Raw genomic sequence first — 27,882 nt, 5'->3', positions numbered from 1 at the left:
ACAAGAAGCACAGGAAAGAACAGTTAGAAAGTTTCAACACCTTCAGATCAGACTGTAGGGTAAAAGACACTTTCCAAGCCTTTTGGACTTCATTGAAAAGAAGGACGCACTGGTCATTTGCATCATTCCGTGCTTGCTTTAAACCCAACACTTCTTGCTTTAGATCATAGATTTCCTTTTCTTTCTCATATAATTCTTTTCGTGCATCATTAGCCTACAAATCCATCCAAGGTTATGAGTAAGCCAACAGAACATAATGCACTTTAAGACATGAGCAAATCAACACATTAACCAATATGAGATTTTTATAGCATTGATATAATTAGACAAAGTTTAGCCAAACCACCAATTATTCCAAGACCAATCTTTTACTACAGTAAAAAAGGAATCACAAAACATTAGACTGAAACGAACTTTACTATACTTGACAAACAACTTTCATAAGGAAAAAAAAGGTTTCATAGGGAACTTACCACATCTCTCCACTTCTTGATGGTATCCCGATTTCCAAGACTTAGTTCAGCATTGCGAGCTCTTGCAGAAAACTTTAGCGAAGACAATGTCTCAGATAGATTTGAAACATTTGGGCAAATATTTACAATCATCAATGTTTTTGAGCTTCCACCTATAAATGGAGCTTGACAATTAAAAACTAAGGTTTAAAAAGAAAAAAAAAAGAGAGAGAGAGTGAGAGAACATTCCCTATGACACAGTACAGACATACTTTTTTCTGTTTTGTCAGTAACCAGATCGGAAGAGCTTCATTGATATAAAAGTTGAGAAAGTACAAAGAACTAGTTTCTAAGAGAGGAAAATAGACATTAAACCTTTCACACAAGGATAAATGAAAAAAAAAAATGAAATGCATCACTGATGTACAATCATATGCATGATGTGGACGCCGGCAGCAGCAGCACTAATTTAGTGCAGCAGCAGCAGTAATTTAGTGTTCTCAGCAGCAGCAATTTAGTGTTCTCATCCTATCTTATCTATTCAGTATTCTTGCCTTATCTGCTTTCAGTAGTAGGGATTAGTAGGAGTCTTATCTATCCAGTGTTCTTATCTTATCAGTTCAGTAGTATGGATTAGTAGGGAGTCTTATCTTATCTTATCAGTTCACTAGGATAGATTAAGGAGTCTTATCTTATCAGTTCAGTAGGATAGATTAGTAGGGAGTCTTCCTAATTAGCAAGGAGTCTTCCTAAAAGTAGGACTCTTATCTCTTGTAATCTCCTATTTAAGGAGCTGAGAATATTGAATAAGATCATGGAAAATTTCAGTCAAGAAAGAGAGCAGAGGAGAGTTTGGTGATCTCTTGAACAAATCACCATTAAGGCGCCAAGATAGGTCCCTCAAGAAAAGGGAGGAACAAGGGAAAATAGGAGGTTTTCCCCGTGGACCGACCCGTGACGAGATCCTATTTCGTGGGCCCATAACAATGCATAACAAATACTTTAATTACATCATGCTGGCGTCACAGATACATCTCATCATATGTACAAAATTAATAAAGAAAACTTCCCTGCACAGATGCACAGAAAATGGAAAAGTAATCATCATAAACAATCAGATCTCAACAACAATCAGATCTCAACAACAATCAGTACAAATGTATGAAAGGTAAAGGATGTTATAAAAAATTTGGATCAAGGTGGATGCACTCCCATTCATTCCCAAAGTGATAATGCTAGAGCCCCACAAAGAGCTTTAGGGTGCAGACCCACTGAATAAGGGAGTCTTCACTTCTGCTTATTATTCATGGTCAAGCATTTGCCTTGAAAGATCATCCTATATGCATTCCTTCCATACTCCCAGCTCAAGGCAAAGGGGGTGGATTTCCACAATGTCTTCCCTCTCCTGCTGAAACCTTCCAAACGCCACACTTCAAGCAGTACCGTAAGGTTTCCAGACAAGACCAATTGAAGATTAATTCAATATTGCAGGAAATGACTCCATATACCATATGAAATTATACTTTATCTCTTCTCAAAAAAAAAAAAAAAAAGCATGTCCCATAAGTGACTTTGTAAGGGATGAGTAAGCGTTGATTGTTTCCCCTTCTCCAAAAAAGATTACATACATCAGCAACGGCCATCCCTTTGTTGGATAGATGATTGATGATCAATATACAGTCCAAAGCAGCAATCCAAATGAAAAAATATGAATATAGATGGTGCAATGGCTTTCCACAGCCATCTCCAATATGAGAATCAAAATCCATCATTCCTATTTATCATAAAAAGATCCAACCGTAAAATTTCCCGAGCTTTCAGCCAACCGTACTCTAGCGTCAAGGGTACCAAGTTGAATCCTTACATGACTAAAAACCTCCAAGAATTTTGTTAGAGAATCCAACTCCCAATCACAAAATTGTCTTAGCGAAGGCAAACAAACAATGCAACCACATACAAGTTCATGACATTCCTTCATAGAAACCCCTTTACTTGCAACCAGGGCCCTCCACACCAAGGGTCCTTCCAAAAGTATATCCATTCACCATCTCCCAGTTTGAAAGTTACAAATTTAGAGAAATTACCTCTAACGATAACAACTCCCTTCTAAATATTGGTGTCATAGGCAAGTTGGATGAGTTTTTTCCATAATCCAAAGGCTTTTGGCCATACTCACAACATATGAGCCTTCTCCAGATACTCCCCTTTTTTCCTACACATATCTCCATAACCATTTACCTAGGAAAGCATTTCTTTTAAGTGCATATTTGAGACCATACTGTTTGGTCATATTTTCTTCTATCAATGTACCGATCTGATTAGAAGACATCTCTCGATTTCTCAATGTTGATGCAACTGAAGCTGGAATTGACAGCATACATAGAAAAGCATGTCGAAAAATTCAATGAGACACTTTCAGTCATTATGCTTTCTTCTCTTGGACAAATAACACCACTTCGATCCAGTTGGCTTCATCTCAAACCTCTCTAAAATTGAATCCTATAGCTCCTTGGACCTGTAGTTTGCCCGCAATGGCAGGCCAAAAAATTAAATGACAGAGAACCATATCCAAAAGTAGCAGCGAACTCTCTAGTTTTGGCACCTCTGCAATAGCCACCATTTCACTCTTTTAACTTTTATCTTTAGACCACAGGCCACTTCAAAGTATATGAAAAAACATCATGCTGGCTGGTAACATGATGTTAGTAAGATATTTGAATCTAGACTGTCAATAGAACATATTTGGGTTGGTATAGACCCATTCCACCCAAAGAAAGAGCTTTCTGCTAGGAAGTAGTTCACGGGAAGATAAATACTATGGGCTTGCTTCAAAAGAGAAGACCTAATTCCTATCTCTCCCTAACTAGTATGTCTTATGCAAATCCAGTAATGAGGGTTGTCTTTGTTTATTGATTTCCTGCCCCTTTGTTGCAAATATTTGGCTTTGGTTTTTTTCTTTGTTTGGGTGCAGGTGGACTTTACTGACAGGTTATTATGTTATTTGATCCCTCCCAGTTTACTGGCCAAAGAAGAAAGGGAGGATAATGTGGAGATGTGTTAGAGCAACCTTGATTTGGACCATCTGGGAAGAGAGGAATGCAAGAATCTTCTCGAAGAAGGGGAGAAGCAAAGAAGAAATCAGGATTTGTGTAATGGTTAGGGTGACCCACTGGATCAAGACTCTGGAGTTGTTTTCCTAGTTTTCCTTGATGATATCTAGAGGAATTGCGAAGCAGTTGGTAAAATCTTGGTAAAATCTCTAAGAGATAGGACAAAGTGGAGGTACTCTAGTACCACCAATTGAAAGGTTTGTTAAACTGAACGTTGATAGGAGTAGCCAAGGTAATCCAGGCCCTTCTGGAATAGGAATGGTTTTGAGAATTGGAGAAGGTAAATTTATAGCACTTTTTTCTGGCCCTGCAGGTATGAGTGGCTCCCTCAAAGCGTAACTGCTTGCTGCAATTCAACGGGTGTAGATAGTTATTGAAATAAACTTGACAAATGTGGTGATCGAAGGGGATTCAAAAGTGGTGGTAGAATAGGTAAAGAATCCCGAGTCTATAACTTGGTGCTGCAGGAGTGAAATGAAAAAATTTACATGGCTAACCAGGAATATGAATTTGAAGATACAATGGGTGAGGAGATCAGCGAATGGGATGGCGGATGCTTTGGCTAAGCAAGGAATGAATGGTTCAGGAATGACAATTCTAGTAGCATCCATGATGATCAAGAAATGAGAAACACAAAAAATAGAAGAACAATTTTTTATTAAGTTGTGGTGCATGTAATAGGATGCTACTGTGAAGTGCAATATGGTAGAACAATAAATGCAGGAGTTACAGGACTTATCAGCTAAGGAGTGTCTGGAACACAATCCTTAAACAGAATTTCACCTCCTTTGGATCAAGTCCAGTGTAGTAGTGGAAAAATGACATTTTACTCTAGGATTCAATAGCCTTGAAAGGCACTTAAAACCATTAACTCGGAATACTGAGTCACACAAACTGCAATAATATTTAACTCGGAAGTGAATGATGAATGTGATGCGAGAATGTGTGTAGGTGCGTGCAATGACTGAATCGAGCATAAGTATAAATAGCCACATTCCTACAAGTGAGAAAGGCAGCGACTCTTTTGAAAGAAACCATATAAAGGCACTAATGGAATGATGTGAATTTTGGTTTGAATTGAAAGGTTATTTGAATTCAAAAATGAATGGTCACTTTATTAGAATGAAAATTTACAAAACAATTGAAATTTAAAATGGAAAAGTCACAAAAGATATGTGGGCAGATAACCCACACCCACACCCGACCCAGCCTGACTCAGCACACAATTGCAAAAACCAACTTTCCTTGAGATCAACAGGTGGCCCCCTCGCATTTTAGATTTGAAAATATGTCACTTGCACATCCAACGTTTGCAGAAAATGTCATATTATAAGATCTGGGTGGTCTAAATCGATTGGGGCTGATCATACACATCATATATTTTTGAGAATAAAAAAAATGCAGACTCTGCAGCTAATAAAATAGGGAAAAGAAAGACCTCCGTGTTGTGTTTGGTTTGAAGGAAAAGGTATACAGGTTTCCCTACCTTTTCCTTCAAACCAAACATAGCCTAAGATCTAGAAAAGAGAGGTATTTGGCAAGGTTCAAAATTTCGATACAGGCCAATAGCCAGTTAGGGCATACAAGCCTGTATCCTGGCTCGCATTTTTTTTAGTTTTTTTTTTCTTTTCTTTAAACTGGTTCAGAGGGGTCAGTTTAAGGCCCATCTACCCCCTGAACCAGGTCAGACCCCGAAACACCCACTGTAGGGGCGTATCGGGAGGCCACCGATACGATATATATTGGCCAATATGGCCCGATACATATTGAAATTTTGAACATTGGTATTTGGTCAACTTAATGAAAGGATGCTAATAGGAAAATGGAATGGAAATAAAAGAAAAAAAAAAAACAAATTTGATTTTGATTTTGAAATAGAAAAAAAAAATAGTTGAAGACAAAAATCAAGAATTAATTGGGAGAAGGGTCATCTCAGCTAAATATGGCACAAGGAATAGGGATTGGATCCAGGTTTGGTAAACACTTTTTATGGTTGTGCACTGTGGAAGGGTATTGAGAAATCTTTCAACAAATTCATTTAAAGCATCAAGTATGAGTTTTGAAGAACTATATATGTTGCAATGAAGAATTATATATGTTGAAATGAAGCTATTGTCCGTAACCCTTACTTCAGGCATAGACTGAATGATTGGGAGATTGATTCGTTAGTAGAACTATTGCCAACTCCTCAGAACTGCAGGCCAAACAGGGATAGAAGAACAATGTTTTAAAAGAGAAAGGTGCAAAAAGAGCACAAGGTCCATTTTGCACCCGAGGCACAAGATGAAGGCGAGGCGCACGCCTTTTTGAAGCAAGGCACAAAAATGCAAAAAAAATTAAAATTTTCAAAAAACTCAAAAATTCAAAAAAAAACAAAAATATTCAAAAATATGTCAAAATTGCCAAAAAAAATGCAAATTATTAAAATAATAACACATTATTAACTAAAAATATAAACTTAAATTTTAAAATAAATGCTATAAAGAAACCTATTACCTCAAATTAAATACATAAACATAATATGTAAAACATATCTAAAATAAAAATTTTAAAACAAAATCAAGCATAGCATATAAAACATATTCAAGCATGTAAACTCTTAATCTCTTTATTCTTTTCCCAATTGAATTACATCAAATAGCTAATGTGATGTTAAACATTATGTATTCTTGATTTTACAAGCCGCCTTTGACCAAGCCCCCCCCCCAAGGCAAGCCCAAACAAGTCCATATTAGGGTGTTAAAGTCTTAATCCATATAAAAAAGAAAGGTTTTATAACTTTAAGTATCTTTTAAAATTATCTTTTATTAGGATGAATGAATGAGCAACATTAGCAAATTGCAATTTGCAAATAGGGATCAGTATCAATGTTATATTTTTTTCATAACCCGCAATTCTGTTACAAGTAAACAGTGTGTTAATGGATTAGTACCATTGTTATTGCCAATGAACAAGATAATCTTCCACATATTCATAACCATGTTTACTAATAATGCTGCCTATTACAGTTTCATTTCATATAAGCAGTGACACCATACTCAAAACTCGGCATAAAGATTACTATGCTCATAACAATATTTTCATGGAAATAGTTTTTTTTTTTTTGATATTTTGAAGACAATTTGTATAAGCAAATGAGATCTTTACATACACATAGAAGATAATTTACAGAACCTGTTTGGAAAAGTGATCTGCTACAAGAGGCTAGAAGAGCTGGGGACAGACCAAAAAGGATTTGGGTGGAAGTAATAAGATATGGTTGAAGCACCCATAATTTAATGATGGATATGGCGCTGAACAGAACAGAAGGGAAAAACAGGAAACATGTAGCCGACCCCATATGGTTAGGACAAGGCTTAGATCATGATGATTGATTGATTGATCTACACGTATGTGTGTGTGTGTGCAAGTGCAAGAGAAAATGGGAGAATATATATATATATATATATATATATATATATATACACAAGTGAAAGCTAATTTTTCAAAGAATAAAGTTGCCATGAGTTTCAATCAGCACCATCTAGTGATTATTCAACTTGCAAATGAACTCAACAATGAGGTGACCATGCAGAAAGTGGTCAAATTTAATACCTAGAGAAAATTTTCATTGCTTTACAGTTTAAAAAAATAATAATACCTAGAGAGTCTGCAAGTATTCTTGTAAGTCTTGAGTTCTCATAGGGTATAATATCCTTCTTCAAAGTCAAAGACGATAATACATCTCCCAACCTACAAAATAGAATAGCAAAAACAGTAGAAACTTAAGGAGAAATGGCCATAGATAACTGATAAAAGCAACATAAGGAATATAAGATCAAGTAGTTTGTAACAAAAAAAAGAGGTTCATTTGCCAGAACAGCAACTATGTGCATAGAAGGAAAAAGAAATGCAAGAAAATCCATAGTACAAATACAAAGTTGCCAATCCTTACTAGATGCTAATCTAAATTATTTCTTTGCTATGTAAATAATACATATTTACTTATGTACCAACTAAAATACGCTAAATGATTGAAAATATCATCCCAAAGGCTGCAATGTCACTGTTGAGTACAGATTTTGTTAACACAATACAACAAGCAATTACTGAAAGGTAGGACAAGGTGATGAGAAAACACCTTCAGAAGAATAGCTAAAACTCTTCCAAGCATTTTTTGGTTTTGCTTTGTTCTCAAATATTGTAACATTCTTTTGCCCCATCTGGTCCACAAAATCAGCAAAAGGATTCACGGGCAAAAGGGCTTTTCCTCCTGTCCAGTGTTTTAAAAGCAAAGCACAAGGGGCAATTTGCACCCGAGGTGCAAGGTGAGGTGCACGCCTTTTTGAAGCAAGGCACAAAAATACAAAAATGCCAAAAAATCAAAAACAAAGTCAGAAATTTCAAAAAACAATACCAAAAATGTCAAAAAATGCAAAGAAAACCAAAAAATATAAAACATTAATATTAATAATAAAATATAATCTTAAATTTTAAAATAAAAGTTCTAAAAAACCTATTATCTAAAATTAAAACACATAAACATAACATGTAAAGCACATTCAAATGAAAATTTAAAAATAAAATCAAACACATAAAACATTTTCAAGCATGTAAAGCCCAAAATCCCTTTTTTCTTCAATTGCATTACTTCAAATATCTAATGTGATGTAAAACATCTTGAATTCCTGATTCTACGAGCTGCCTTTGTACCAAGCCCCTCAAGGCAAGCCCAAACAAATCCATGATAGGGTCTTAAATTCTTAACCTTACACAAAATAAATGATTTTATTTTATTAATTGTCTTTTAAGAAGATATTTTACTAGGATGGATGAATGAAAAACATTAGCAAATAGGGGGTTCTCGGAATCAGGAATGTACAATGTTTTATATGTTTGAACAACATTAGCAAATAGTGCAAGGCACGCGCCTTTTGAAAGTGCTGCACCTAGGACCTAGGCATTACTTAAAATGTGCCTCGCCTGAACACGTAGGCACGCCTGAGGTGCACCTTTTAAATCACTGCTTCTGTCAGACCTTTAAAATGCCAGATTAAAAAAAAAAAAAAAAAAAACTCAATGGAGAAGCCAGTGCCCCAGGAAGCACCACATTTGAAAACTCTAGAAAATGAGACCAGAATTGGTAGAACTAAAAATTGGTGAATTAGTCATCAGTTTCTGGAGTATTAGAGAATAGCACACTACCAGTATCACCAACGCCCTTTTCCTGTTCAGTTCAAAGTTCAAACTATCAACATAAGGCCCCCAATTATTGACATACCATAAAAAGACCTAGATAATATTGATTGTTTGGCACCATAAACAGCTAGGAAGGATCCAAGGGAGGTTGAACTTGGCCATTTAACAAAAGATCAGGCTGATAACATACCATAAGAGTCCCAAGGTCAAATTCTAGGTCAGACTGGTTCAGTGCAGGGCTGTGACTTGGGTCATTTGGCAATTTAAAAGCAAGTCAGTAAAGACTTGTTCCTCCCAGTCATTAAGGTTTCTCCCTAGTTAGAGAGTGAAACTACATCCAACAGATTAACTTTAAAACATTGACCAACTAGAGCATCTCTTTCTTCTGCTGCTAGAAAAGACAGGAATGCAAATGTTTTAGGCACAGTTGCAAGGGGTTTAAAAGAAAACCTGAAGGTTAGAGATAAAACTCCTTATCTCTAGACTGTACTTGTACATATTGGTTCTACTCATCTTAATAAAACTTTACTGTTCCTGATCAGAAAATTATTAAAAAAACAGAGAGAGAGAGAGAGAGCAACACAAATGTTTTGGGCACAGTTGCAAGGGGTTTAAAAGAAAACCTGAAGGCTAGAGATAAGACTCCTTATCTCCATATTGTGTACTTGTACATATTGGGTTTTACTCAAATTAATAAAATTTTACTGTTATTGATCAGAAAATTATTCAAAAAACAGACAGAGAAAGAGAGGGAAAGAACACCTCCAACTATTTTAAAATATTGGCCAACTAGAGCATCTCTCTGCTGCTAGAAAAGAGAGAAAAAGTGCTCCTCCATTAGAGAACAATCATCAAACCATAAGCCATTGCCATGTAACTGATTTCTCTGATGACTTGTGGTAGATTTTTAAATTCCTCCCCAATACCAATGTCTATTCCATCCACCTCACTAGAATGCATGATGGCCACTTGCATTCTTGGAAGCTGCTCATGTCTATGCTGTTGATGGTTTTATTTCACCAACCATGTAAAGTTTCTGCATCTTTAGGAAGCCTACCTTTTTTCTGGTTATATCTCATATATGATAGAAATATAGAATACTATAGCCCGTTTATGAAAAAAAATAAAAAATAATAAAAGTGAAGCTCACTGCCTCCATTTTACCTCTTATTCATGAAAGTCATTCCATCATATTCTTCCTTGGTTTCAATTCCCTTACCCTGGTCCTTCATTAGAGATACATCCATGCTCCTCAACCCTTCTGATCGAAGACATAGAATGCAACCATTCACTCTTCCTTGCTTCAATCCAGCCAAAGACTTCCTCTATACTTCCATTTTGTCTTCAATTCCTTCAATTTCCCATTATATGTCTAGCCAATCCGACAAACTCACCTAAATTCCATCTTTGCAGTATTAGGTTAAAAGCCATGTTTCTTGCAACTGCATGTCTAGGCAACGGTCAAGGTAAAGCTTCGTCTGTAACCTCTGGAAGGTCTTCTTCCCAATCAGATTAAACCAAAAGCCCGTCTAGTTTTTTCAACATGGTTTGTCCATGCAAAGATAACCCAAACAAGGTTAAGTAAAAAAAAAAAAAAAAAATCCTTATGTGATGTCTGCACATATTCAGAAAAGCTCTATATACCTGAAGTGATTATTGACCTTCTCGTGAGAGAATCCGATCGTTTTGAAGTCTACTCCCTTTTTTTCCTTTGATGAGTAATATTCTACTCCCAATTATGCACGAACAGATTGTTTTAATTTCACTGTCAAAGCTTCTCATGAGAGAATCTGATTGTTTTAATTTCACCTCAATCTACATAATTTGTCTTAGGATTTCATCATCTGGTCCATATACTATCACAATTACCAATTGAAACTTATCAGTTATCATGTTTATTGCAAATGCAAGGAAATGGAGAAGTGGTCCATTTTTTGCCCTTTAAAGTGACTCCCCACATATATCATATAATTATAATATCACCAGCTGTATCTGTACAAGGAAAACCCAATGACATGGCTTGAAAGTTGAAACCCTAAAGCCCCCTTATAATGGAGTGAATAAAACTTTGGAGCATTATAACTTGGAGCAACAGGATGTCTGGTTGCCATTTTTTTGAGAAAAGAGCTAGGTATATATTTTCTATTTTTTCTGACAAGTACAAGCACAATTATGTTAAATGGTACAAAAAATGCTGTAAATGTGCCAAAGCGCCTCTAATATTGCAGCAGTACCAACTATCCACCCTATCCTTCTTTTATTTCTTTCAACTTTACAAGTTCCCCCCTTGGGGAGCTATTCCCCAAAACAACTGATCTTTGCATGCTCCACGCCTTGCCAAAGCATTAGCCACACTATTGGTCAATCCCAGCATAATGTTATAGTAAACTCCCAACTCCCTAGCCAGCTATTTTGTCTCTGTAATTACATATCTGTAACTCCCATGATTCTGTGATAGAAGCCACCCCATAATAACATAGGAATCCCCTGCCATCAGATTTCTAAGGTTTACAAGTTTAACCAAGCCCATCTCTTGCTGGACTTCAATCACCAGTACCCTTAAAGAAACCCCAAACCCAATGGGACTGTAATCACCTGTGCACTTCAAGGTAGCCACCAAAAGCGCAACCATTAAAATTTAACTTAATCATACTAGAAGTGGGCAGTGATCATGAGACACGTGAAGATCTCCTTGTTGATGAAGATCATGCTGCAATCTTCCAATTCCTAATAATATCATGAGAAGTGAAAGGTGAGAAATCATTCAATGGTTTCAAACAATGAGTCACATTCATAGTGAAGATTTCCATAAGAACCTCTTTAGATTAAATCTTTTCTTGAGAACTCTAGTATTCCACTTGCAGACTGTAGATGCTCAAAAATGAATAAGATGTTCAGAAGAAGAAGAGAGAGAGAGAGAGAGAGAGCAAAACAAGAGAGAAATTGGAGACAAAAGAGCCAGGTGTGGGCTTTCATTGAGATATACTAATTTAAGTCAAAATTACAGATTAGCCCTCCATTAGTATAAACTATAAAACATAAATAGACAAAATTGACGTTAAATTGACACCTCTCAACACTCCCCCTCAAGCTAGATATACATATTGTGCATGCCTATCTTGAATAGGTTCTCTTCCAACTTAGGCCAAAGACAACCCTTTGGTCAAACAATCAGCTAGCTGGTCACTTGACTTCACAATGCTTAGACGATGAATTATACTATCCACTAAAAGACAAAGCAATAAGTCATTCAGTTCAACCACTTTAGTTGTTATCAAACAGCCCCTTAGACTTCCCTTTTTCTTTGGTTTTTAAGAGAGTGAAGGTTGAAGGTGATTTGATGGACAAAGGATCCCTAATTGGCTCTTGACCACATTGTGACAACATATCAGAGAACTCAGGGACTTAGCACCCAAGGTGAACTGTGAACATCTCATTAATGGACACCAAGGTGAACTCAGGGATTTTTCCTACATTGTTTCTCAATTTTAATAATGTCTCCTTCACTCTAACAGGGGCCTTGTAATAGGGACAATTCCAACTTATGCCAGACCTTGCTGTTGTCTTCTTTTGATGTTTAGTAAAGTTATCATTATTTATTAAAAGAAGAAGAAGAAGAAGAAGAATTAAAAACTGTCCAAGTAACAACATCAGTATCCCCCACCTGAAAAACCACACAAAATCAACACTTTCCTTAAAAGGCTATTTCAAAGCACAGGATCCCAAGAAAGCTAATAGCATATCAATTTGCACTATAATAAAAATACTGCAAATCTGCAACATGTCTTTACCGAACAATGCAATCTGATGACCAAAAGGTATAATCAATATTTAAAGAAAAAAAATGATGAATGGTGAAGACTAATAAATCCAATAGTTGAAAAAAATAATAATGTTAGTAATTTGACTACTGTATTAGACAACTAAACACTATTCAAGCAGAAAAAAAATGCATGGTTAAGTAGGAAGAGATATTCAAATACACAATGTATTTTCTGCCAGAAGAAGTATCAAATAACTTAGATACATTTTTATAAGTAATCAATATACATATAGTGTATACAATTCGAAAGAATGAACAAAATAATTACTAATGCTTACAAAACTTACGCAGAAAGCGAGTTCATCACATGCAGCAAATCTGTTACTCGCTCTCCACTAGCATCTTCGTCAAGCAAACCTTCACTTCCAGCCAAGTCCACAAGAGAAAGTTTACTGTACAAGTTTTCTCTGGTAATCCAATTGCTATAGTGCATGTGAATTGTAATGATCCTAAAGAAATCACAGCCAGGAAAAAAAAACATAAGATAAATTTATGATACAACCTATATTAATAACAAGCAAAAAGGGCACCCCATAATATGCCTTCCAGAATCTAACAAAGCTATTCCTAGCTGAAGGTAAGAAAGATAAACTGTTTTGGAGTGACATCTCATTTACAGTATATTGTGGCATTTGGAAAGAAATGAATGAGAGGATGTTCTAAGGCAGGAAGAAAGGAAAAAGAGAGTTCACTTTCCAAGATCAATTATCTTGTCCTTGATTGGATCTTGGCTCATCCAGAATTTGAAGTTGCTCAAAGAGATGATTTTGGGTCTGATTTTTGGGATGCTTTTTAACTTATAATGGATGGATGACAATCAGTAAGCTCCTTAAGTTTTGTTTTTTGGTAGTTTATCTGTTATTGGTGTGTTACCTCAACACCCACAACCTTGTACTTTTTAGTTTCCCCAATAAAGTTTTCTATCCACTTACTATCATAGAAAGGGAGTTCATTTCCACCATATGCAAAATATGAAAACTAAGTAACTAGGCAACAGGAGTATGCATCGTTTTCACTCCCATTTCTCCAAACCCATTCTCCCTTCCTCTTTCCCAAAAATAAAACAGACCACACAAGAAAGCAGCATATAATTTCTTCCTATCAAATAAATCTACATTGCCAACTGATAGCAGGGAAACAAAGTATATTTAACAATACCAAAACAAAATTGTCCAAAAAAGATTAAAATGATATATATTAAAATAAATAAAGAAGCCCAGCATTCTACAACTGAAATAAAACACGCAAAAAGATAAATTGAATAGATTGTAAAAGAAAACAACTAATTCCAGACTAAAGGGAACTTAGACCATACAAATGAGAAACGTTGAATTTCATTATGTCTGTCCCTCGATTCTGAAGCCCTGCTTTTAGAACTTTAGAGAAGTCTAAAGGATTTTCAACCTTTTCCTGAACAAGTTCTATGAAAGAATCTGGTGGACCCATGTGGACCTTCGATAGATTATTCCTCAGTTCTGAGAGTAAATCATGTACCTATTAAAACATGAGGTTGGACCACAATTAGAAATATGACAGTGTTGAATTCAAACTACCTCTAAAAAACAAAGTACTGCATCTAACAAATATGCAATTATGCATAGGGTAGCCATCAAGTGTAATTGAATTGGTACCTGTTCATTGTATAGCTCAAAGATTGTAACATAAAAATCAAGTCGTGAAGAAGAAGTCATATCTGAGTTGGACAAATCAAACAGCTCCTCAAAGCACCTAACATACAAACCACGCTCATGACTAGATCCTTCCTGCAAAAGTTCATATCTAGTAAAGAAAGGGTTAAGAAGAAGATGATGATGTTGATGATGATGATGATGATGACAATATGTGTTGATTGGATAAAATTTTGAGTTCTTCGATTCTTATCAGTTCAAGTTTTGAAGTCTTCGAGGGTTCAAGGTAGCATACATGCTGATTGAACCCTAACAAATGAGAAAAATAATAAAAAACTAGTATTTAACTTAAACTGAATAATTTAGCTTAATAATGTCTATTTTATTATTAGAATCTCAAAAGTTAAGAATATAAAAGTATCCAAGAGCACTGTGGAGAAAACTTCTCGGCAACTAAGCAAGGCAACCCTTCATAAGTGTCTTATCGCCTAAGCATCACCTAGATGCCACTTGACAACTATGGAATGTATGTTCTTGTTTTAGTTTTCTAAAATAGAATATTTTTACGTCACTTTCTTTTCTCAGCACATGTCTTTACATTTCTACTCTTTTTAATTAATATCTTTTGCCGTCAACTAGAGACACATGTACATATGTGGAGAGAGAAAGAGAGAGACCATAGTGTGTGTCTTTCCTGAACCAGTTTGCCCATAAGCAAATATGGAAACATTATACCCATCCAAAGCTGATTGTACAAATGGCTGGACATCATGGAAAAGTTCCCCTGAAAGTACAAGACATCAAAAAAGGTAAATAACAAAAAACGTATACTTGCACTCAATTGGGAATTCGAATCCCATATAAATTAAATGCAGAAAAACCTAACCAACCTTGAGTTACTAAACAAGAAAATACACAAATCAAAGAAGAAAAGAAATAAAAATAGCAGCAAGCAACCTATGTTCCTTACCTTGTCCAACATGAGGTCCATAAACCCTATCAAATTCAAAATCCTTCTTAGGGTTGGAGAGAGAATCATCAGTAGTATTAACACGGATTGTGAAATCATCAGGAAATTCAATGCAGGATAGGCCTTCATTTTCAAATAGTGGCCTTGTGCGGCAAAACACCTTTATGTTTCCTGAAATCATCAGTCCAGCTTTTCAAATAGAAAACTACCACAATGGTTATAAGAACTTAACATATGTCCTTACTCCTAATATTTGTTCAAATATTTTCATTAATCTGGGTATATATGCAAAGCATAAGTGTAACATTTTACAACATATTCCCCATATATTGTTTTAACTGAACTTTACCATCTTAATTATATCAATACAATGTTTTCACTTAACACCCTTACTACCAATATTACATTAAGGCTTCACCCTGTGTCTGGCCATGGCATCAGCCAGCATATTTGCTGATCTCCGGGTCCATATAAAACCAGTGTTTTAAAAGCGCAAGGCACAAAAAAGGTGCAGGGGTCAATTTGCACTTGAGGCGCAAGGCGCAAGGAGAGGCGTGTGCCTTTTTGAAGCAAGGCGCAAAAATACAAAAAAAAATCTAAAAATCAAAAAAAATTGTCAGAAAATTCAAAAAAAAATGCCAAAAAAATCAAAAAAATATTAAACATAATCTTAATAAAAAATATGAACTTAAATTTTAAAATAAATGTTTTAAAAAACCTATTATCTAAAATTATAATACATAAACATAAGATGCAAAGCATATCCAAATGAGAATTAAAAAATAAAATCAAACATATAAAACATTTTCAAGCATGTAAAACCTCTAATCTCTTTTTTCACTCAATTGCATTATTTCAAGTAGCTAATGTAATATAAAACATATTAAATTCCTGATTCTACGAGCCGCCTTTGTGCCACGCCCCTTGAGGCAAGCCCAAACAAGTCCACATTAGGTATAAAATTCTTAGTTTTCACACAAAAAATAATGATTTTATAGTTTTAATTGCTTTTTAAGAAGACATTTTATTAGAATGAATGAATGAACAACATTACCAAATTGGGGGTTCTCGCCTGGGCTGAGGCACATTTTAGGGTATGTGCCTCACCTATGTTCAAAAAAAGCAAAAAAGCGTCAAATTTTCAAAAGGCGCACCAGGCGTGCGCCTTTTGAAAGGGTTGCACCTAGGACCTAGGCGAGGCGCATACCGTAAAATGCACCTCACCTGTGCGCGCACCTTTTAAATCACTGTATAAAACTTGCAATCAGTTATGATGCTAAGGCTCTCAGCTATTTCAAGTAGTTCCAATATTGCCATGGTCCTTATTTGTTGTGTTGCAGTCGTGTCACCACCACTTTTGTGTCCCCCTCCACAACATGTTTCCTCAAATTTAAGTTCCTCAACAATCTTAAGCCCTGTAATATTACAAACAGGTCAACCCTGATGGACTTTCCTTCCCCTATAGGACCTGAATACATAACCAATATGTTGTCGTTATGATCCCCAAACTCCAAAGATTCCTCCTATACACAAGGGCAAAACTCCAGGGCTAGCCAAGCTGCATACATCAAAATTTAGTTTGACCTCTCCAACTATTGGTGGGACCCAATGTAAAGAGACCACAATCCTATAAGTAGGAAAATGTGCTATTGCACTACACTTTCAAATAAGACAAGATTTAGAAAGCCCTTTGCCTGATTTGCCTGTCTACTGTCTTCTATTTTCTTAATATTGGCATCTGTGACTGAGATCATAGAGAAGAAGGAGATGCACTTCCTCTAGGATGGACCAAATGAGAAAAACAAAATGCCATTTAGTAAATTCAGGACAATTGTGCACATCTGAGGAGAAAGGGGGTTCGGTTTTAGACCTGTTAGAATGATTAAAAAAATCTATGTTTTAGTATTAAATAAAAAAGAAAATCCTATTAATAAAGAAAGAGAGTACATCAGCTAGGGTGATGAAATCTTTTTTTTTTGTAGACATTATTTTTGCAATGTCTGAGAATCACTTTTTGTACAGGTGGTTGTTTTGTATTCACGGTTTCTTGCTGGGTAGAGTGGCGGTGCTTTTTCTTTAATACAATACATTACCTTTTCTCAAAAAAAAAAAAAGTTCTACATATAACTCAAGAAAAAACATACATTAAATAAGACAAACAAAGGACACAATTACATGCTTAAGTCCAGTTCAAGAAGAGTCCAAAAACCAGCACCAAGATCTTCCTTAGATACCCCTTCAAATTCTGGAAGTATGAGAACCCAGCCCATTATCTTCTTTCCACATATTAGAGTGATTTGTTCCCTTCTATAAGCCGTATTTTCAAAAATCCTTCTGTTTCTTTCCTTCCACACTTTCCCAACATATAACAAAGAAATGCAGCTCCATACTATCTTTCCCTTGGCGTTCTCTCTCACAGTTGGCCAACAAGCAAAAATGTCTCCTGGAGCTCTTGGTTCCACCCAAGAAGATCTGAAATAATCCAAAAAAGAGGCCCCAAATAAACTTTGTGAAAAGGCATCCAAAATGCAAATGAAGAACATTCTCCTCCGCAGCTTCACGCAAGTAACAGTGTAACACCTCCCAGACAAGTGGATACCCCTACTTCAATGTGATCCAATGTCAAGATACTATCCAGAGCCACCAATGAAGCAAATGTGTCTACGCTTGGTGGAATTCCCCCAAACTCATTTAGTAAAAGAAAAAAATATTAAAAAGGAAAAAAGATGTTAAATGCATCCACCAATAGGGTTCTGAGACAGCAGCACCAAAAAGCTGACAAGAGCCCAAGAAGAAAGAACCAGAGTCAGCCTTTTCAGAATCCTTCCTTCAACGCCCCCAATCAACTCATAGCTTTCCCACAAAGATTTCAGTAACAAGCTGTCTACCAACTTCAGGAAAGCACACCTTATCAAAGACAACAACTCTTTCTTCCTTATCCCTCTCAGCATTCCCCTCCACTGCTGTCGACACCTCTAACCCATTTCCAGATTCAACCTTCGCCCCCCCTTTCTCCTCCCTCGTTCTTCCATCGACCTCAGCTGAAACTTCAGCACTCTGCACTCCTCGCCTGAACTGACATGGCCTGATCCTTGGAAAATCTAGGAAGAGACCTTGAAGTGTCTAAAATGATTTAACAGAGAACTTTCCACTTGATTCCTTAGTAAGGCCTTATAAAATGATTTTAACAGAGAAAATGCCATTGCTTGACTCTTTCCACCATCTTGAATCCCTCCTATCCACTTGCAGCCATTAGCTTGGATTCTTGCTGCAATACTACATTCTTAGATATTTTCATTTGTTGGACCAGTGCTTCTGAGTCCTTGCTTGGATTCAATGTACAGTTGCTATGCTCATTTTCGTGGATTCCTTGTGTTAACTTAAGTAGAAGTTCAGGACTGTTATCAGTCTTGAACCCTAATGGATTTCAGGTTCGAAAATAAGAAGAAAGGTAAAGAGAAAAAGAAGAGGGAAGAGAAGTAGTAGAACACAAGAGTTGAAAAAGGAGGAGCAGAAGTTTGATATTCTGCCGCCGCCACTTTAATTAATATTTATAGGTTATGCTCATTACATGGAAAGGACAGATCTGCCCTTAGTCTTTACATAACAAATAGAGCAAAAATAAGACTGAAATAAATAACAACTGAAACAACTAAATGACCAATAGCTAACCCTAGGCAGACTAGAACACCTTCTACCCTACGAACACAGTGGGACCGTAGCTGTGGGGCCCACATCAGTGTTCTCTACAACTTATTTGCTTGAATTCACTATGCTATTGATTTGTTCTTTGGTTATATTTTTTTGTGGTAATAAAAAGAAAAAACATTAAAATAAAAATGAAAAAACAAAGTAAGGTGCCCAATGGTTACAAAAGAGAAGAAAGAAAAAAACATGTACCTCCAAAATATCAACTTTGGTTATTTGTTTGAATTCTTATTATATGGAAATTCACGATTTTTAATTTCTCTTCCCACTTTGCTGAGTGAACTAACTATTTTGCATGTAGAATTTTTAAACTTATGACAAAGTAATATTGCATTACGAAATTAATTAGGTAATATTTACTTATATGTAAAATTATTTATTATTAGATTTGTTTTAGAATTTTCAACTACAATATTAATAAAAACTTTAAAATATGGCACATATTAATATTGAATATCAATGTTTTAAAAGCACAATGGGCTAACACTACCTACAAATAAAGGAGGTTTGGCACTATACCCTTGTACATCTTATACTTTTTTATAGAGTGGTCTTGTACATCTTATCCATGTTTTGTTTTTGTCTTATACATGTTTTCTTACAACTAATAAAGTGAACAATTACCAATTAGAAAAAGGAATAAAATGCTAATACATATAAAAAACTAGTAGAATAAAAATCATACTCATTTAAAAATGACTTTTTACATCAAATAAAATAAAATAATGCTAAAAAACCAGAATACCAACATGGAGCAATTTGTCAATTTGTGCTTAGCTTTATAATTATATATGGTCATATACATGGTTTTCAAAACCGGATCGGACTGGACGGTCAAACCGGAAAAACCGAGAATCGGTCAGGTGACCGGTTCCGTTTTATCCAAAAACCGTTATTTTGCCAAAAAACATTGATTTGGTCAGCAAACCACTGACCCGAACATTCAAACTGTTCAGCTGTTTTGGCCTTTTTTTTAATGTTTTCATTTTTTGTCAAAGCAGGCCATCCGCTCGATTCGAATGGTCGAACCATGTGACCCAAGAAACGGACCCCTGAACGGTTCATTGTCTGGTTCGGTTTTAAAAACCTTGGTCATATAATAACTCCAAATTGTGCTTTAGGCTCCATTTTTTTATTGACCAGTAAAGGATATTCATTAATTGATGAAGTCCTGGGTTGTGTAATGTCTCAATGGCCTATGATCTATTTGGGGCTACCTTTGGGTGATAATCCGAGTGCTAGCTCTCGGAACCCAGTAGTTGAGAGATTTTTTTTTCTTTTTTTATCAGCAAAAGGAGAACCTTATTCAGTTAAGAGAATCAGTAACAGAATTACAGCAAGTAGAAAGCAGACATTGCACCACAAAGTGTCACAAGAAACCCCAGAAAAGTTGTTGCTTATTAACTCCCTGTTTGGCTTATGAACCAGCCATCCCATTTGCATTTCTCCTGATCCATGTGAACGAGGCATTGAGTTCCCTTGCTAGGCTTACAATCTTCCTTAGGGGATGTCCATAAATCCAAGGAGCATTACCCCTTGATCTGGTTCATGATATCACTATTTTTGAGTCCCCTTCTATCTCCAAGTTCTTAAGATCTGCTTGTTTGGCAAGTTTTAACCCCTGTAGCAGAGCTAATAGTTCAGCCTTTAAAGAATCACATTCCCCTAAAGGCCTTGAGTACATAGTAAATATTTGCTTGAGGAATCTCTGATCACACCACCAATGCCTGCCAGACCTGGATTTCCTATAGAGCTCACATCAAGTTCAACTTGACTTTATTGAGACCTGGGGGCTTCCACTCCATCACCTTTCCTTCTTTCTTCTCAAAAGTGTGTGCCACTTAATTCCATGCTCTTACTATATCAGTAATCGAGAAACTTTTAAAGAGATCAAGTGTTTTCACCCAATGTGCAACTCTTATCTTTAGGGCCTCCACTAGATCTTCTTTTGACCTATACTTCTTGTTGAAAATTCTTGCATTCCTTTCCTCCCATACAGTCCATACCATCGCTGCTCTAACTGATTTCCACATAACCCTTCCTCTTCTTGTTGGCTGCCCTAGAAAGTTTGGGTTGAAAAGGCTTACTACATCCTAGGGAGTACTCCACATACAACCAATGAGAGAACAAAAAGATTCACAAGCAAGGAGCATAAAAGGGCAATGGATCAGTAAATGGGGTAGGGATTCACATCTGCAGAACAAAGAATGCACGTATGAAGGGAGAGGCATTTATTTGGATTCCTTTTTTTGAAGCATGTCGCAGGTGTTCACCTTCCCAAGAAAAACCTCCCAGCATAGAGCTTGATTTTTTGGTGGAATGAGCTTGCTCCAAATCTCTTTCACCAGGAAATTCTCACCCCCAACAAGAGTTTGCACAAGAGTATTAAAAAAGGAGGCATAGGTAAAGGTGCCATCGGATGAAGTAGACCAAACTCTACTGTCCTCCAAAGATTGAACTAAGAAGGCTGACTTAAGTTCACCAAGCAAACAAAGGGACCCACACACATTATCCCTCAAACCCCTTCTGAACCCAAAATCCCAACTCGGTTCAAAGTGACAAAAACTGACAATTTGATATAGGTTGTAACTTGTAGTCAGAAACTGAATAAAGTTCAGGGAAAAGATCTTCCCAAAAGAGCACCCTAGAATCACAACACACATCAAATCTAATGGGATTAATAAAGATTGGATATACCTCTTGTATTTCTTTCCACGAAGAGCTCGAGGATGATGTGGGGGCTACCTTTGCATCCCCGCTGTTGTTCATCAGCCCATGAATGCTTTCTATCACTTTGTGCCATAGCATGTCTCTTTCCAAAGGAAACCTCCAAAGCCACTTTCCTAAAAGAGAAGTATTTCTGTGAACTAAGCTCCCCAATCCTAGACCCCCCTTTTCCTTTGTTTTGCCAACTTTTTCCCACTTTACTAGGTGATCCCTCTTTTCATCCCCAAGTTCCCAGAGAAAATCCCTTGTAAGTTTTTCTAATCGTCCTGCTACTCTAGCTAGAATTCTAAAGGTGAATAGGAAGTAGATTGGAAGATTTGTTAGAGCTGCTCCAAACAGACTATTCTCCCACCTCTGGATAAATAATTCCACTTCCACAGTGCAAACTTACTTGTAAACCTCTCCACCACTACCTTCCAAAAATACTTCTGATCTTGGATTCCCTCCCAAAGGTAGCCCCAAGTACTCCAATGGCCATTATTTAACCTCACAAACCTATAATCTCAGCTAGCACTCACAAACCTAATGAGCTCACGCGGATTCTTATAATCTCTTGATTGCCTCCCTCACATAATAAGATGATGTCATCTGCAAACTGCAAATGTGTGACATCTCAAGTCCTCCGATCCTCCATCCTCTAGAAAGGTTGCTTTGATCAGCCTCCACAATCATCCTACTTAGAACATCAACAATTACAGTGAAAAGGAAGGGAGAAAGCGGGTCCCCTTGTATCAACTCTCTCCGCTGGAAAGTAATCTCTAGCCACACCATTAATCATGATTGAGTATCGCACTAAACTTCCCTCCCTCAACATCCTCCACCGCTCCCCTAACCCAATTCTCCCCATAATTTCTAGAAGAAATGACCAGTCCACAAAGTCATAGGCATTCTCTAAGTCCAACTTGCACACCAAGCCCCTCCCTTTCCTCCTCTTCAGTGCTACAAATTCATTTGCCACCAAAACCTAGTCAATAATCTGTCTCCCTTCAACAAAAGCACCTTGATGATGTGATATAACCAAAGGTAATACCTTTTTTAGTCTCCCAGTGGTTGAGAGATGCACTAAAAGGTTGGCCTCTTGGAAGAAAAGTTGTCTGTCTTTGGAGGGTAGGATAACATTGATTAGGTCTACATTGGCCAATCTACTTGTGTACTATTTATCAGTGTTCAAAATTCCAAAAGGGGTGAGTAGAAGATCGGAAATTTTGATTAGAGATTTTTATAGGAGCTAGAAAAGAAGAAGAGGGATCATAGAGTACGTTGGGAGGTGGTGAATAGAAGTAAGAAATTCAGTGATCTAGGTGTAGGGAATATCTAGAAAAGGAATACAGCTCTTTTGGGCAAATGGTTATGGAGATTGCTAGTAGAAAAAGAATAAGTCGTGGGCAAAGGTGATTATAAGCATTCATAGGCTTGTGGATGACAAGTGGGATGCTGGACTATGGGCTAGAGCAACAAGAGCTTCACTCTAGAAATCCATCCATGATATTCTACTTGTGTCCTTACCTTTCATCAGATATAACCTATGGTCATGAAACCTTGTTCAATTCTAGGAACATATGAGCTTCACTCACCACTAAAGGATCAGTTTTCATCTCTGTTTAATTTGTCTTACCTTAGAGATGATCTTCTATCTTCTTTCTTGATGCCTTCTAGCTCAAGTGTTCTGGCTTTGCCTAGAACTTGGGGTTTAGGAGGGGGCTCAGAGATGCTAAATTAAGTAATGTTTGGGGCATCATCTTGCATCCTTTGGTTCTTTCTCCTACGCCTCCTTCTCAGCCTTAATCCAACCCCCAAATAGCTCTGTGGTACCTTTTCCTATCAAAGAGATATGGAACAAGCCTATTCTTCCTAAGGTTAGTGGTTTTGTTGGGAAGTTTACCTCGAAAGAATGAATACTTGTAATCCCCTTCAAAGATATGTGCCTTTCCCATAATTGGTATATCCTTTGTACGACTAATGTTGACACTTGCTACCACTTATTAATCTCCTCCCCCTTTTGTTTCTGCTATTTGGAAATGCTTTCTCTCTTTGTTTAGGTGTAGGTGGAACCCCCACTAAATGTACAAAGCTTGTTCAATTCTACCTATGACAACTGGAAAAAGAGAAGGGGGAGAATTATGTAGAGGTGTACAAGAGCGGTTGTTTGTTGTACAGTCTGGGAGGAAAGGAAACAAAGAGTTTTTTTTTCAGATAAAGAGTAGGGAAGCACTCATTGAAACCATTACCATCAGAGTGGTCCAATGGGTAAAATCTTTGAGCAGTTTTGAAGACATTTCCACTGATGACCTGCTTAGAAAGTGGAAGGAGGTGGCGCTCTCTCTCCCTGGTCCCCACCTACTTGTGGGTTTATCAAGCTGAACTTTGATGGTAGTAGTGAAGGGCACTCAGGTCCATCAGACATGGGAGGTGTTTTCTGGAATGAAGAGGGCAGAATTATTGCTTTCTACTCAGGCCCAATAGGTACGGGTGATTCATTGAGGGTCAAAATCATGGTTGTGATGGAAGGAGTTAAAAAAAGCAAAGGCGTTGAACATCAGAAGGCTGATAATTGAAGATTTCAAAATGTAATGGTTTTTGTTCTGATGTTGTTTATGGTGTTGCCTCGACACCTATCAAGGATGTACTACTTTTTTATTTAATCAAATTTCTTTTATTTGTCAAAAAAAAAATCATTGAAGGGGATTCAAAGTTAATAGTGAGATGGCTGCAAGATGAGACTGGTTGGTGGAACTATGTTAATGAAAGAAGGAAGTTCAAGTGGGTAACACAAAGCATAGAAGTTAAGCTGCAGTGGGTAAAAAGAAGTGCTAATTCTTTTGCTGATGCTTTGGCAAAGCAAAGGGTGGGAAGGGATCAACTTTTCTGGGTTGTGTGGTAATTTGTGTAATCAGCTGTCATCTCAGAGAGAGTTAAAAGAGTTTACCTCTCACTGTGGTGTTCCACTGCACCTCCTTTTCTTTATTAATGAAATATTTTTGTTAATGATCACAAAAAAGGAAATTCATGACTAAATTTGAAGTTAAATTTTAGTACAGCTGTTGTACCATTCTAACTAATCCCCAAAAGTAAGAATTTACATTTTTGCCCAGAACAAATGATTTCTATCCACCCCTTCTTTTTGCCAGTACATCTGCCAACCCATTTGCAGTTCTTTTAATCCATCTGAAGGTGATATTAAGTTCCCTTGCTAGGTAATCTATCTCTCTGAATGTGTGTATAATTCCAAGGTGCTGAATTACAATGCCTTGTCCAAGAAATCAATATATCAATAAATGCCTTGCCCAAGAATTACAATGCCTTTAGGCTTTGTTGTCTTTCCAAGCATATCAACAAATGTTTCAAAAAATTTTGGCAACATTTTAAATGTTAAGCAAAATCTACATTATTTTGACACAAAATTTCCAACATTTCTGAAATATTTTCTATTGTCAAGTAACTAGCATTTTTACAAAAAACCACCAGTTTAAACTTCAATTACCACAAGCACCAATGGAATTTAAAAATTGGAATGAAATAGGTAGAAGTGACGAATAGATTGTGAATTATTTGTCTAAAGAGTATTCCAAAATTTGCAATGCAACACTCTTGGGAGTGCGGAAACATATAGTATAGAGGGTAAGTTGAGGGAAGTTATACCTTTGGCTGTCAACAAGTCATTAAACAACCTTTTCTTCTCAGTGACAAGGGGAGAAATTCTTGCCTCAGTCTCAAGGGCAGCTTGATCTAAAATACACAAAAAAATTATGCATTATCAAATCAACACATAGACTATATAAAACCAAAACTATTTATCATTAAAAACAAGAAATAATGAAGGTTACTTTCATCAGTTACTTTAAGATCAATCACTAAAAGGTAAAGCAGAGTGCACTGTATAATCGTTGCCCCCAAATCAGGGAGGAATCATGAACCTTAGAAGAGGTTAGTAACAAGTACAAAGACAGAACCAAAAGCACTTAGGGAAATTTCCTACCCTGGAAGGTATACACCAAATACAATATGCTTCTCCCAAGTCAAAACCACTCCCCAAGCAAGACTCTTCCACTAGAGAATTAGCTGCCCTCCCTATTTGAGGTTGCAACTAAGTTAGTGCCCATGCATCCACCAGATGAGCATCAAAAAAGACATTAAATTAATGATAATAATGCAATCTCATATATGTCAATAGAGACTGCAAAAAAACATATTTAGTAGAAAACTAAGCATTCATCATCCTATTTTACAAAACATAAAAAGGATGGATGGGTAAACGTAGCTCATTCTTTTGCATTGCAAGGGTAGCCTTTTCTTCTTGAGAGGGGGGGGAGAAAGATTTGACTGTTTTATGTTGTCCTCTTGTTTGTGAAAACTTTTGTACAACAAAACAAACAGAATCCCAAATGAACTCTTGATGTAGAATTGGACATTTTATTAGAAACTGATGTTGGATCACCCATTCTGATACTAATTTATGTAAAACTGATGTCGGGTCACCTATTCTGATACTAAATGATGTAAAACCGACTGTTCTAAGAAGAGATCAGTTAGGTTAGGAAGGGCTTCAAGGCTTAACTGTCAGATTAATAAATTTGTCCCAAAATGGTGAAAAACTATGGTAAAATGCTAACTCAGGCCAACCCAATCTGCATCCCTAGTACTACCTTAAGACAAGCATAATTGATCTTGCCTCCTTCTTTTTCTTTGTTATGCAGCCATAGTAATGATAAGGTGCCCACGTTTTGATTTTTGTGACCTACGTGGGCACGTTATCACCTATCATGTTGATATAAGTCAAGGCATTCAGGTGAGGCACCCAACCGTGGGTGCCTAGTCAACTAGGCAAAACCTGGACAACACCTTGCCATCAGACTTAGCATAAGACGTAAGAACTCAAGGAAACTAAATCCATTTATCTCTTTCACGTTTTAGAACTTCAAAATATACATAGACACTATAATGGTGGCCAAACTAAAACTAACATAAATTACAGAATTGCCACTATCATAAGAAAATAATTCCTAACTTTCGACCAATGAGTAAAGCTTCAAACATAAACCAACTATAACTAGAAAAATCAAAATCTAAGGCTAGACACACAAACATGTAAAATAACCAAAATACCAATCTTCATCATTATCATCTAAGCCCTGTCCCAACTATATAGGTCAGCTACATAAATCCTATTTCACCATTCCATTCCGTTTGGTACCATATCCATTGTTAAATTAAAGTACTTAAATCATTTATTGCTACTTCAGCCCATGTACTTTTCAGCATGCCCCTAACTCTTCTGGCCTTAGCCTCTTCAACTTGTAACAGATCACTTTTCTCTTACAGGAACTATAAATGGTCTTCTAAGCCGATGACCAGACAATGTTAGTCAACTTTCTTCATTTTATCACCAATTAGAGCTACTCCTAGGTTCCTTCGATTGACCTCATTTTTTACCATGTAGGCTCAGTTTGGAAGGAGTACAAATACAAATATCTAGAGTGCACAACCTTGTATTTTGTATGTATTTGTATTTGTACTCTTTCCAAACTGAGCCATCATTTTATAGTTTTTCCATCCATCCATCTCAGCATTTGCATTTCTACCACTCATTTTTTGGACATGCTGTTTCTTGACTGCTGAACACTACTCCATACCACTTTTTCCTGATAAATTTATACTCCATACAACATTACTGGTCATAGAACTGCTTTATAGAATTTTCCTTTCAGCCTAAGTGGCATTTGCTTTTCACATAAGACTTTTTTTTTGATGAATTGCTTTTCACATAAGACTAAGAATACACCCCTTTAATTTTGCCCATTCTGCTCTCGTTCTATGGGTGGCATCCTCCTCAACTCTCCCTTATTATGAATTATTGAATCAAGGTAATGGAAGTGGTCAAATCAAGTTATCTCTTGGTATCCAATCCTAAATTTACCATGATTTGCACTCCTACTAAATTCATGTTGCATATATCATGTTTTATTCCTACTTATCTTAAAGCCTCTTCTTTATAAATTATTTGTCCATAAACCTAATTTTGCATTTAAGCCTTCACTAGTTTTGGCAATTAATACTATGCCATCAGCAAACAACAAGCATCATGGGACCTCTTCCTGAATATGTTTAGTTAATTCATCTATGACTAGTGCAAATGAATATAAAATCTGATGACTCACTCCCACAGGTGTACAAACATTGGTTGTTGCACTCTCATACATATCCTTTATTAGGCCATATACCTTTTTAGAACTTCTTTCCTTCCCAAAAGCCCACCATATTATCTCTCTAGGTACTCTATCATATGCTT

General features: G+C 36.5%; 1 protein-coding gene across 3 annotated transcripts in view; it reads right to left on the bottom strand.

The window, feature by feature from the left end:
• LOC104611908 (kinesin-like protein KIN-14B) overlaps window positions 1–27,882 on the bottom strand; it is a 110,664-nt gene that overhangs the window by 64,898 nt on the left and 17,884 nt on the right. For all 3 annotated transcript variants that reach the window (XM_010279184.3, XM_010279182.3, XM_088890780.1), the window contains 9 exons: window positions 25,236–25,322; window positions 15,162–15,332; window positions 14,869–14,975; window positions 14,195–14,326; window positions 13,879–14,057; window positions 12,851–13,012; window positions 7,203–7,294; window positions 474–625; window positions 41–214 (listed from right to left, as the gene is read on the bottom strand). In XM_010279184.3, the coding sequence (XP_010277486.1) occupies window positions 41–214; window positions 474–625; window positions 7,203–7,294; window positions 12,851–13,012; window positions 13,879–14,057; window positions 14,195–14,326; window positions 14,869–14,975; window positions 15,162–15,332; window positions 25,236–25,322 (1,256 nt within the window). The remainder of the gene's footprint in view (window positions 1–40; window positions 215–473; window positions 626–7,202; window positions 7,295–12,850; window positions 13,013–13,878; window positions 14,058–14,194; window positions 14,327–14,868; window positions 14,976–15,161; window positions 15,333–25,235; window positions 25,323–27,882) is intronic.

The sequence above is a fragment of the Nelumbo nucifera genome, chromosome 1, assembly GCF_055504915.1.
Source record: "Nelumbo nucifera cultivar China Antique chromosome 1, China Antique-T2T, whole genome shotgun sequence".
Lineage (NCBI taxonomy): Eukaryota > Viridiplantae > Streptophyta > Magnoliopsida > Proteales > Nelumbonaceae > Nelumbo > Nelumbo nucifera.
Note: the sequence above shows the minus strand (reverse complement) of the source record. Positions and strands in the feature narration are given on the sequence as shown.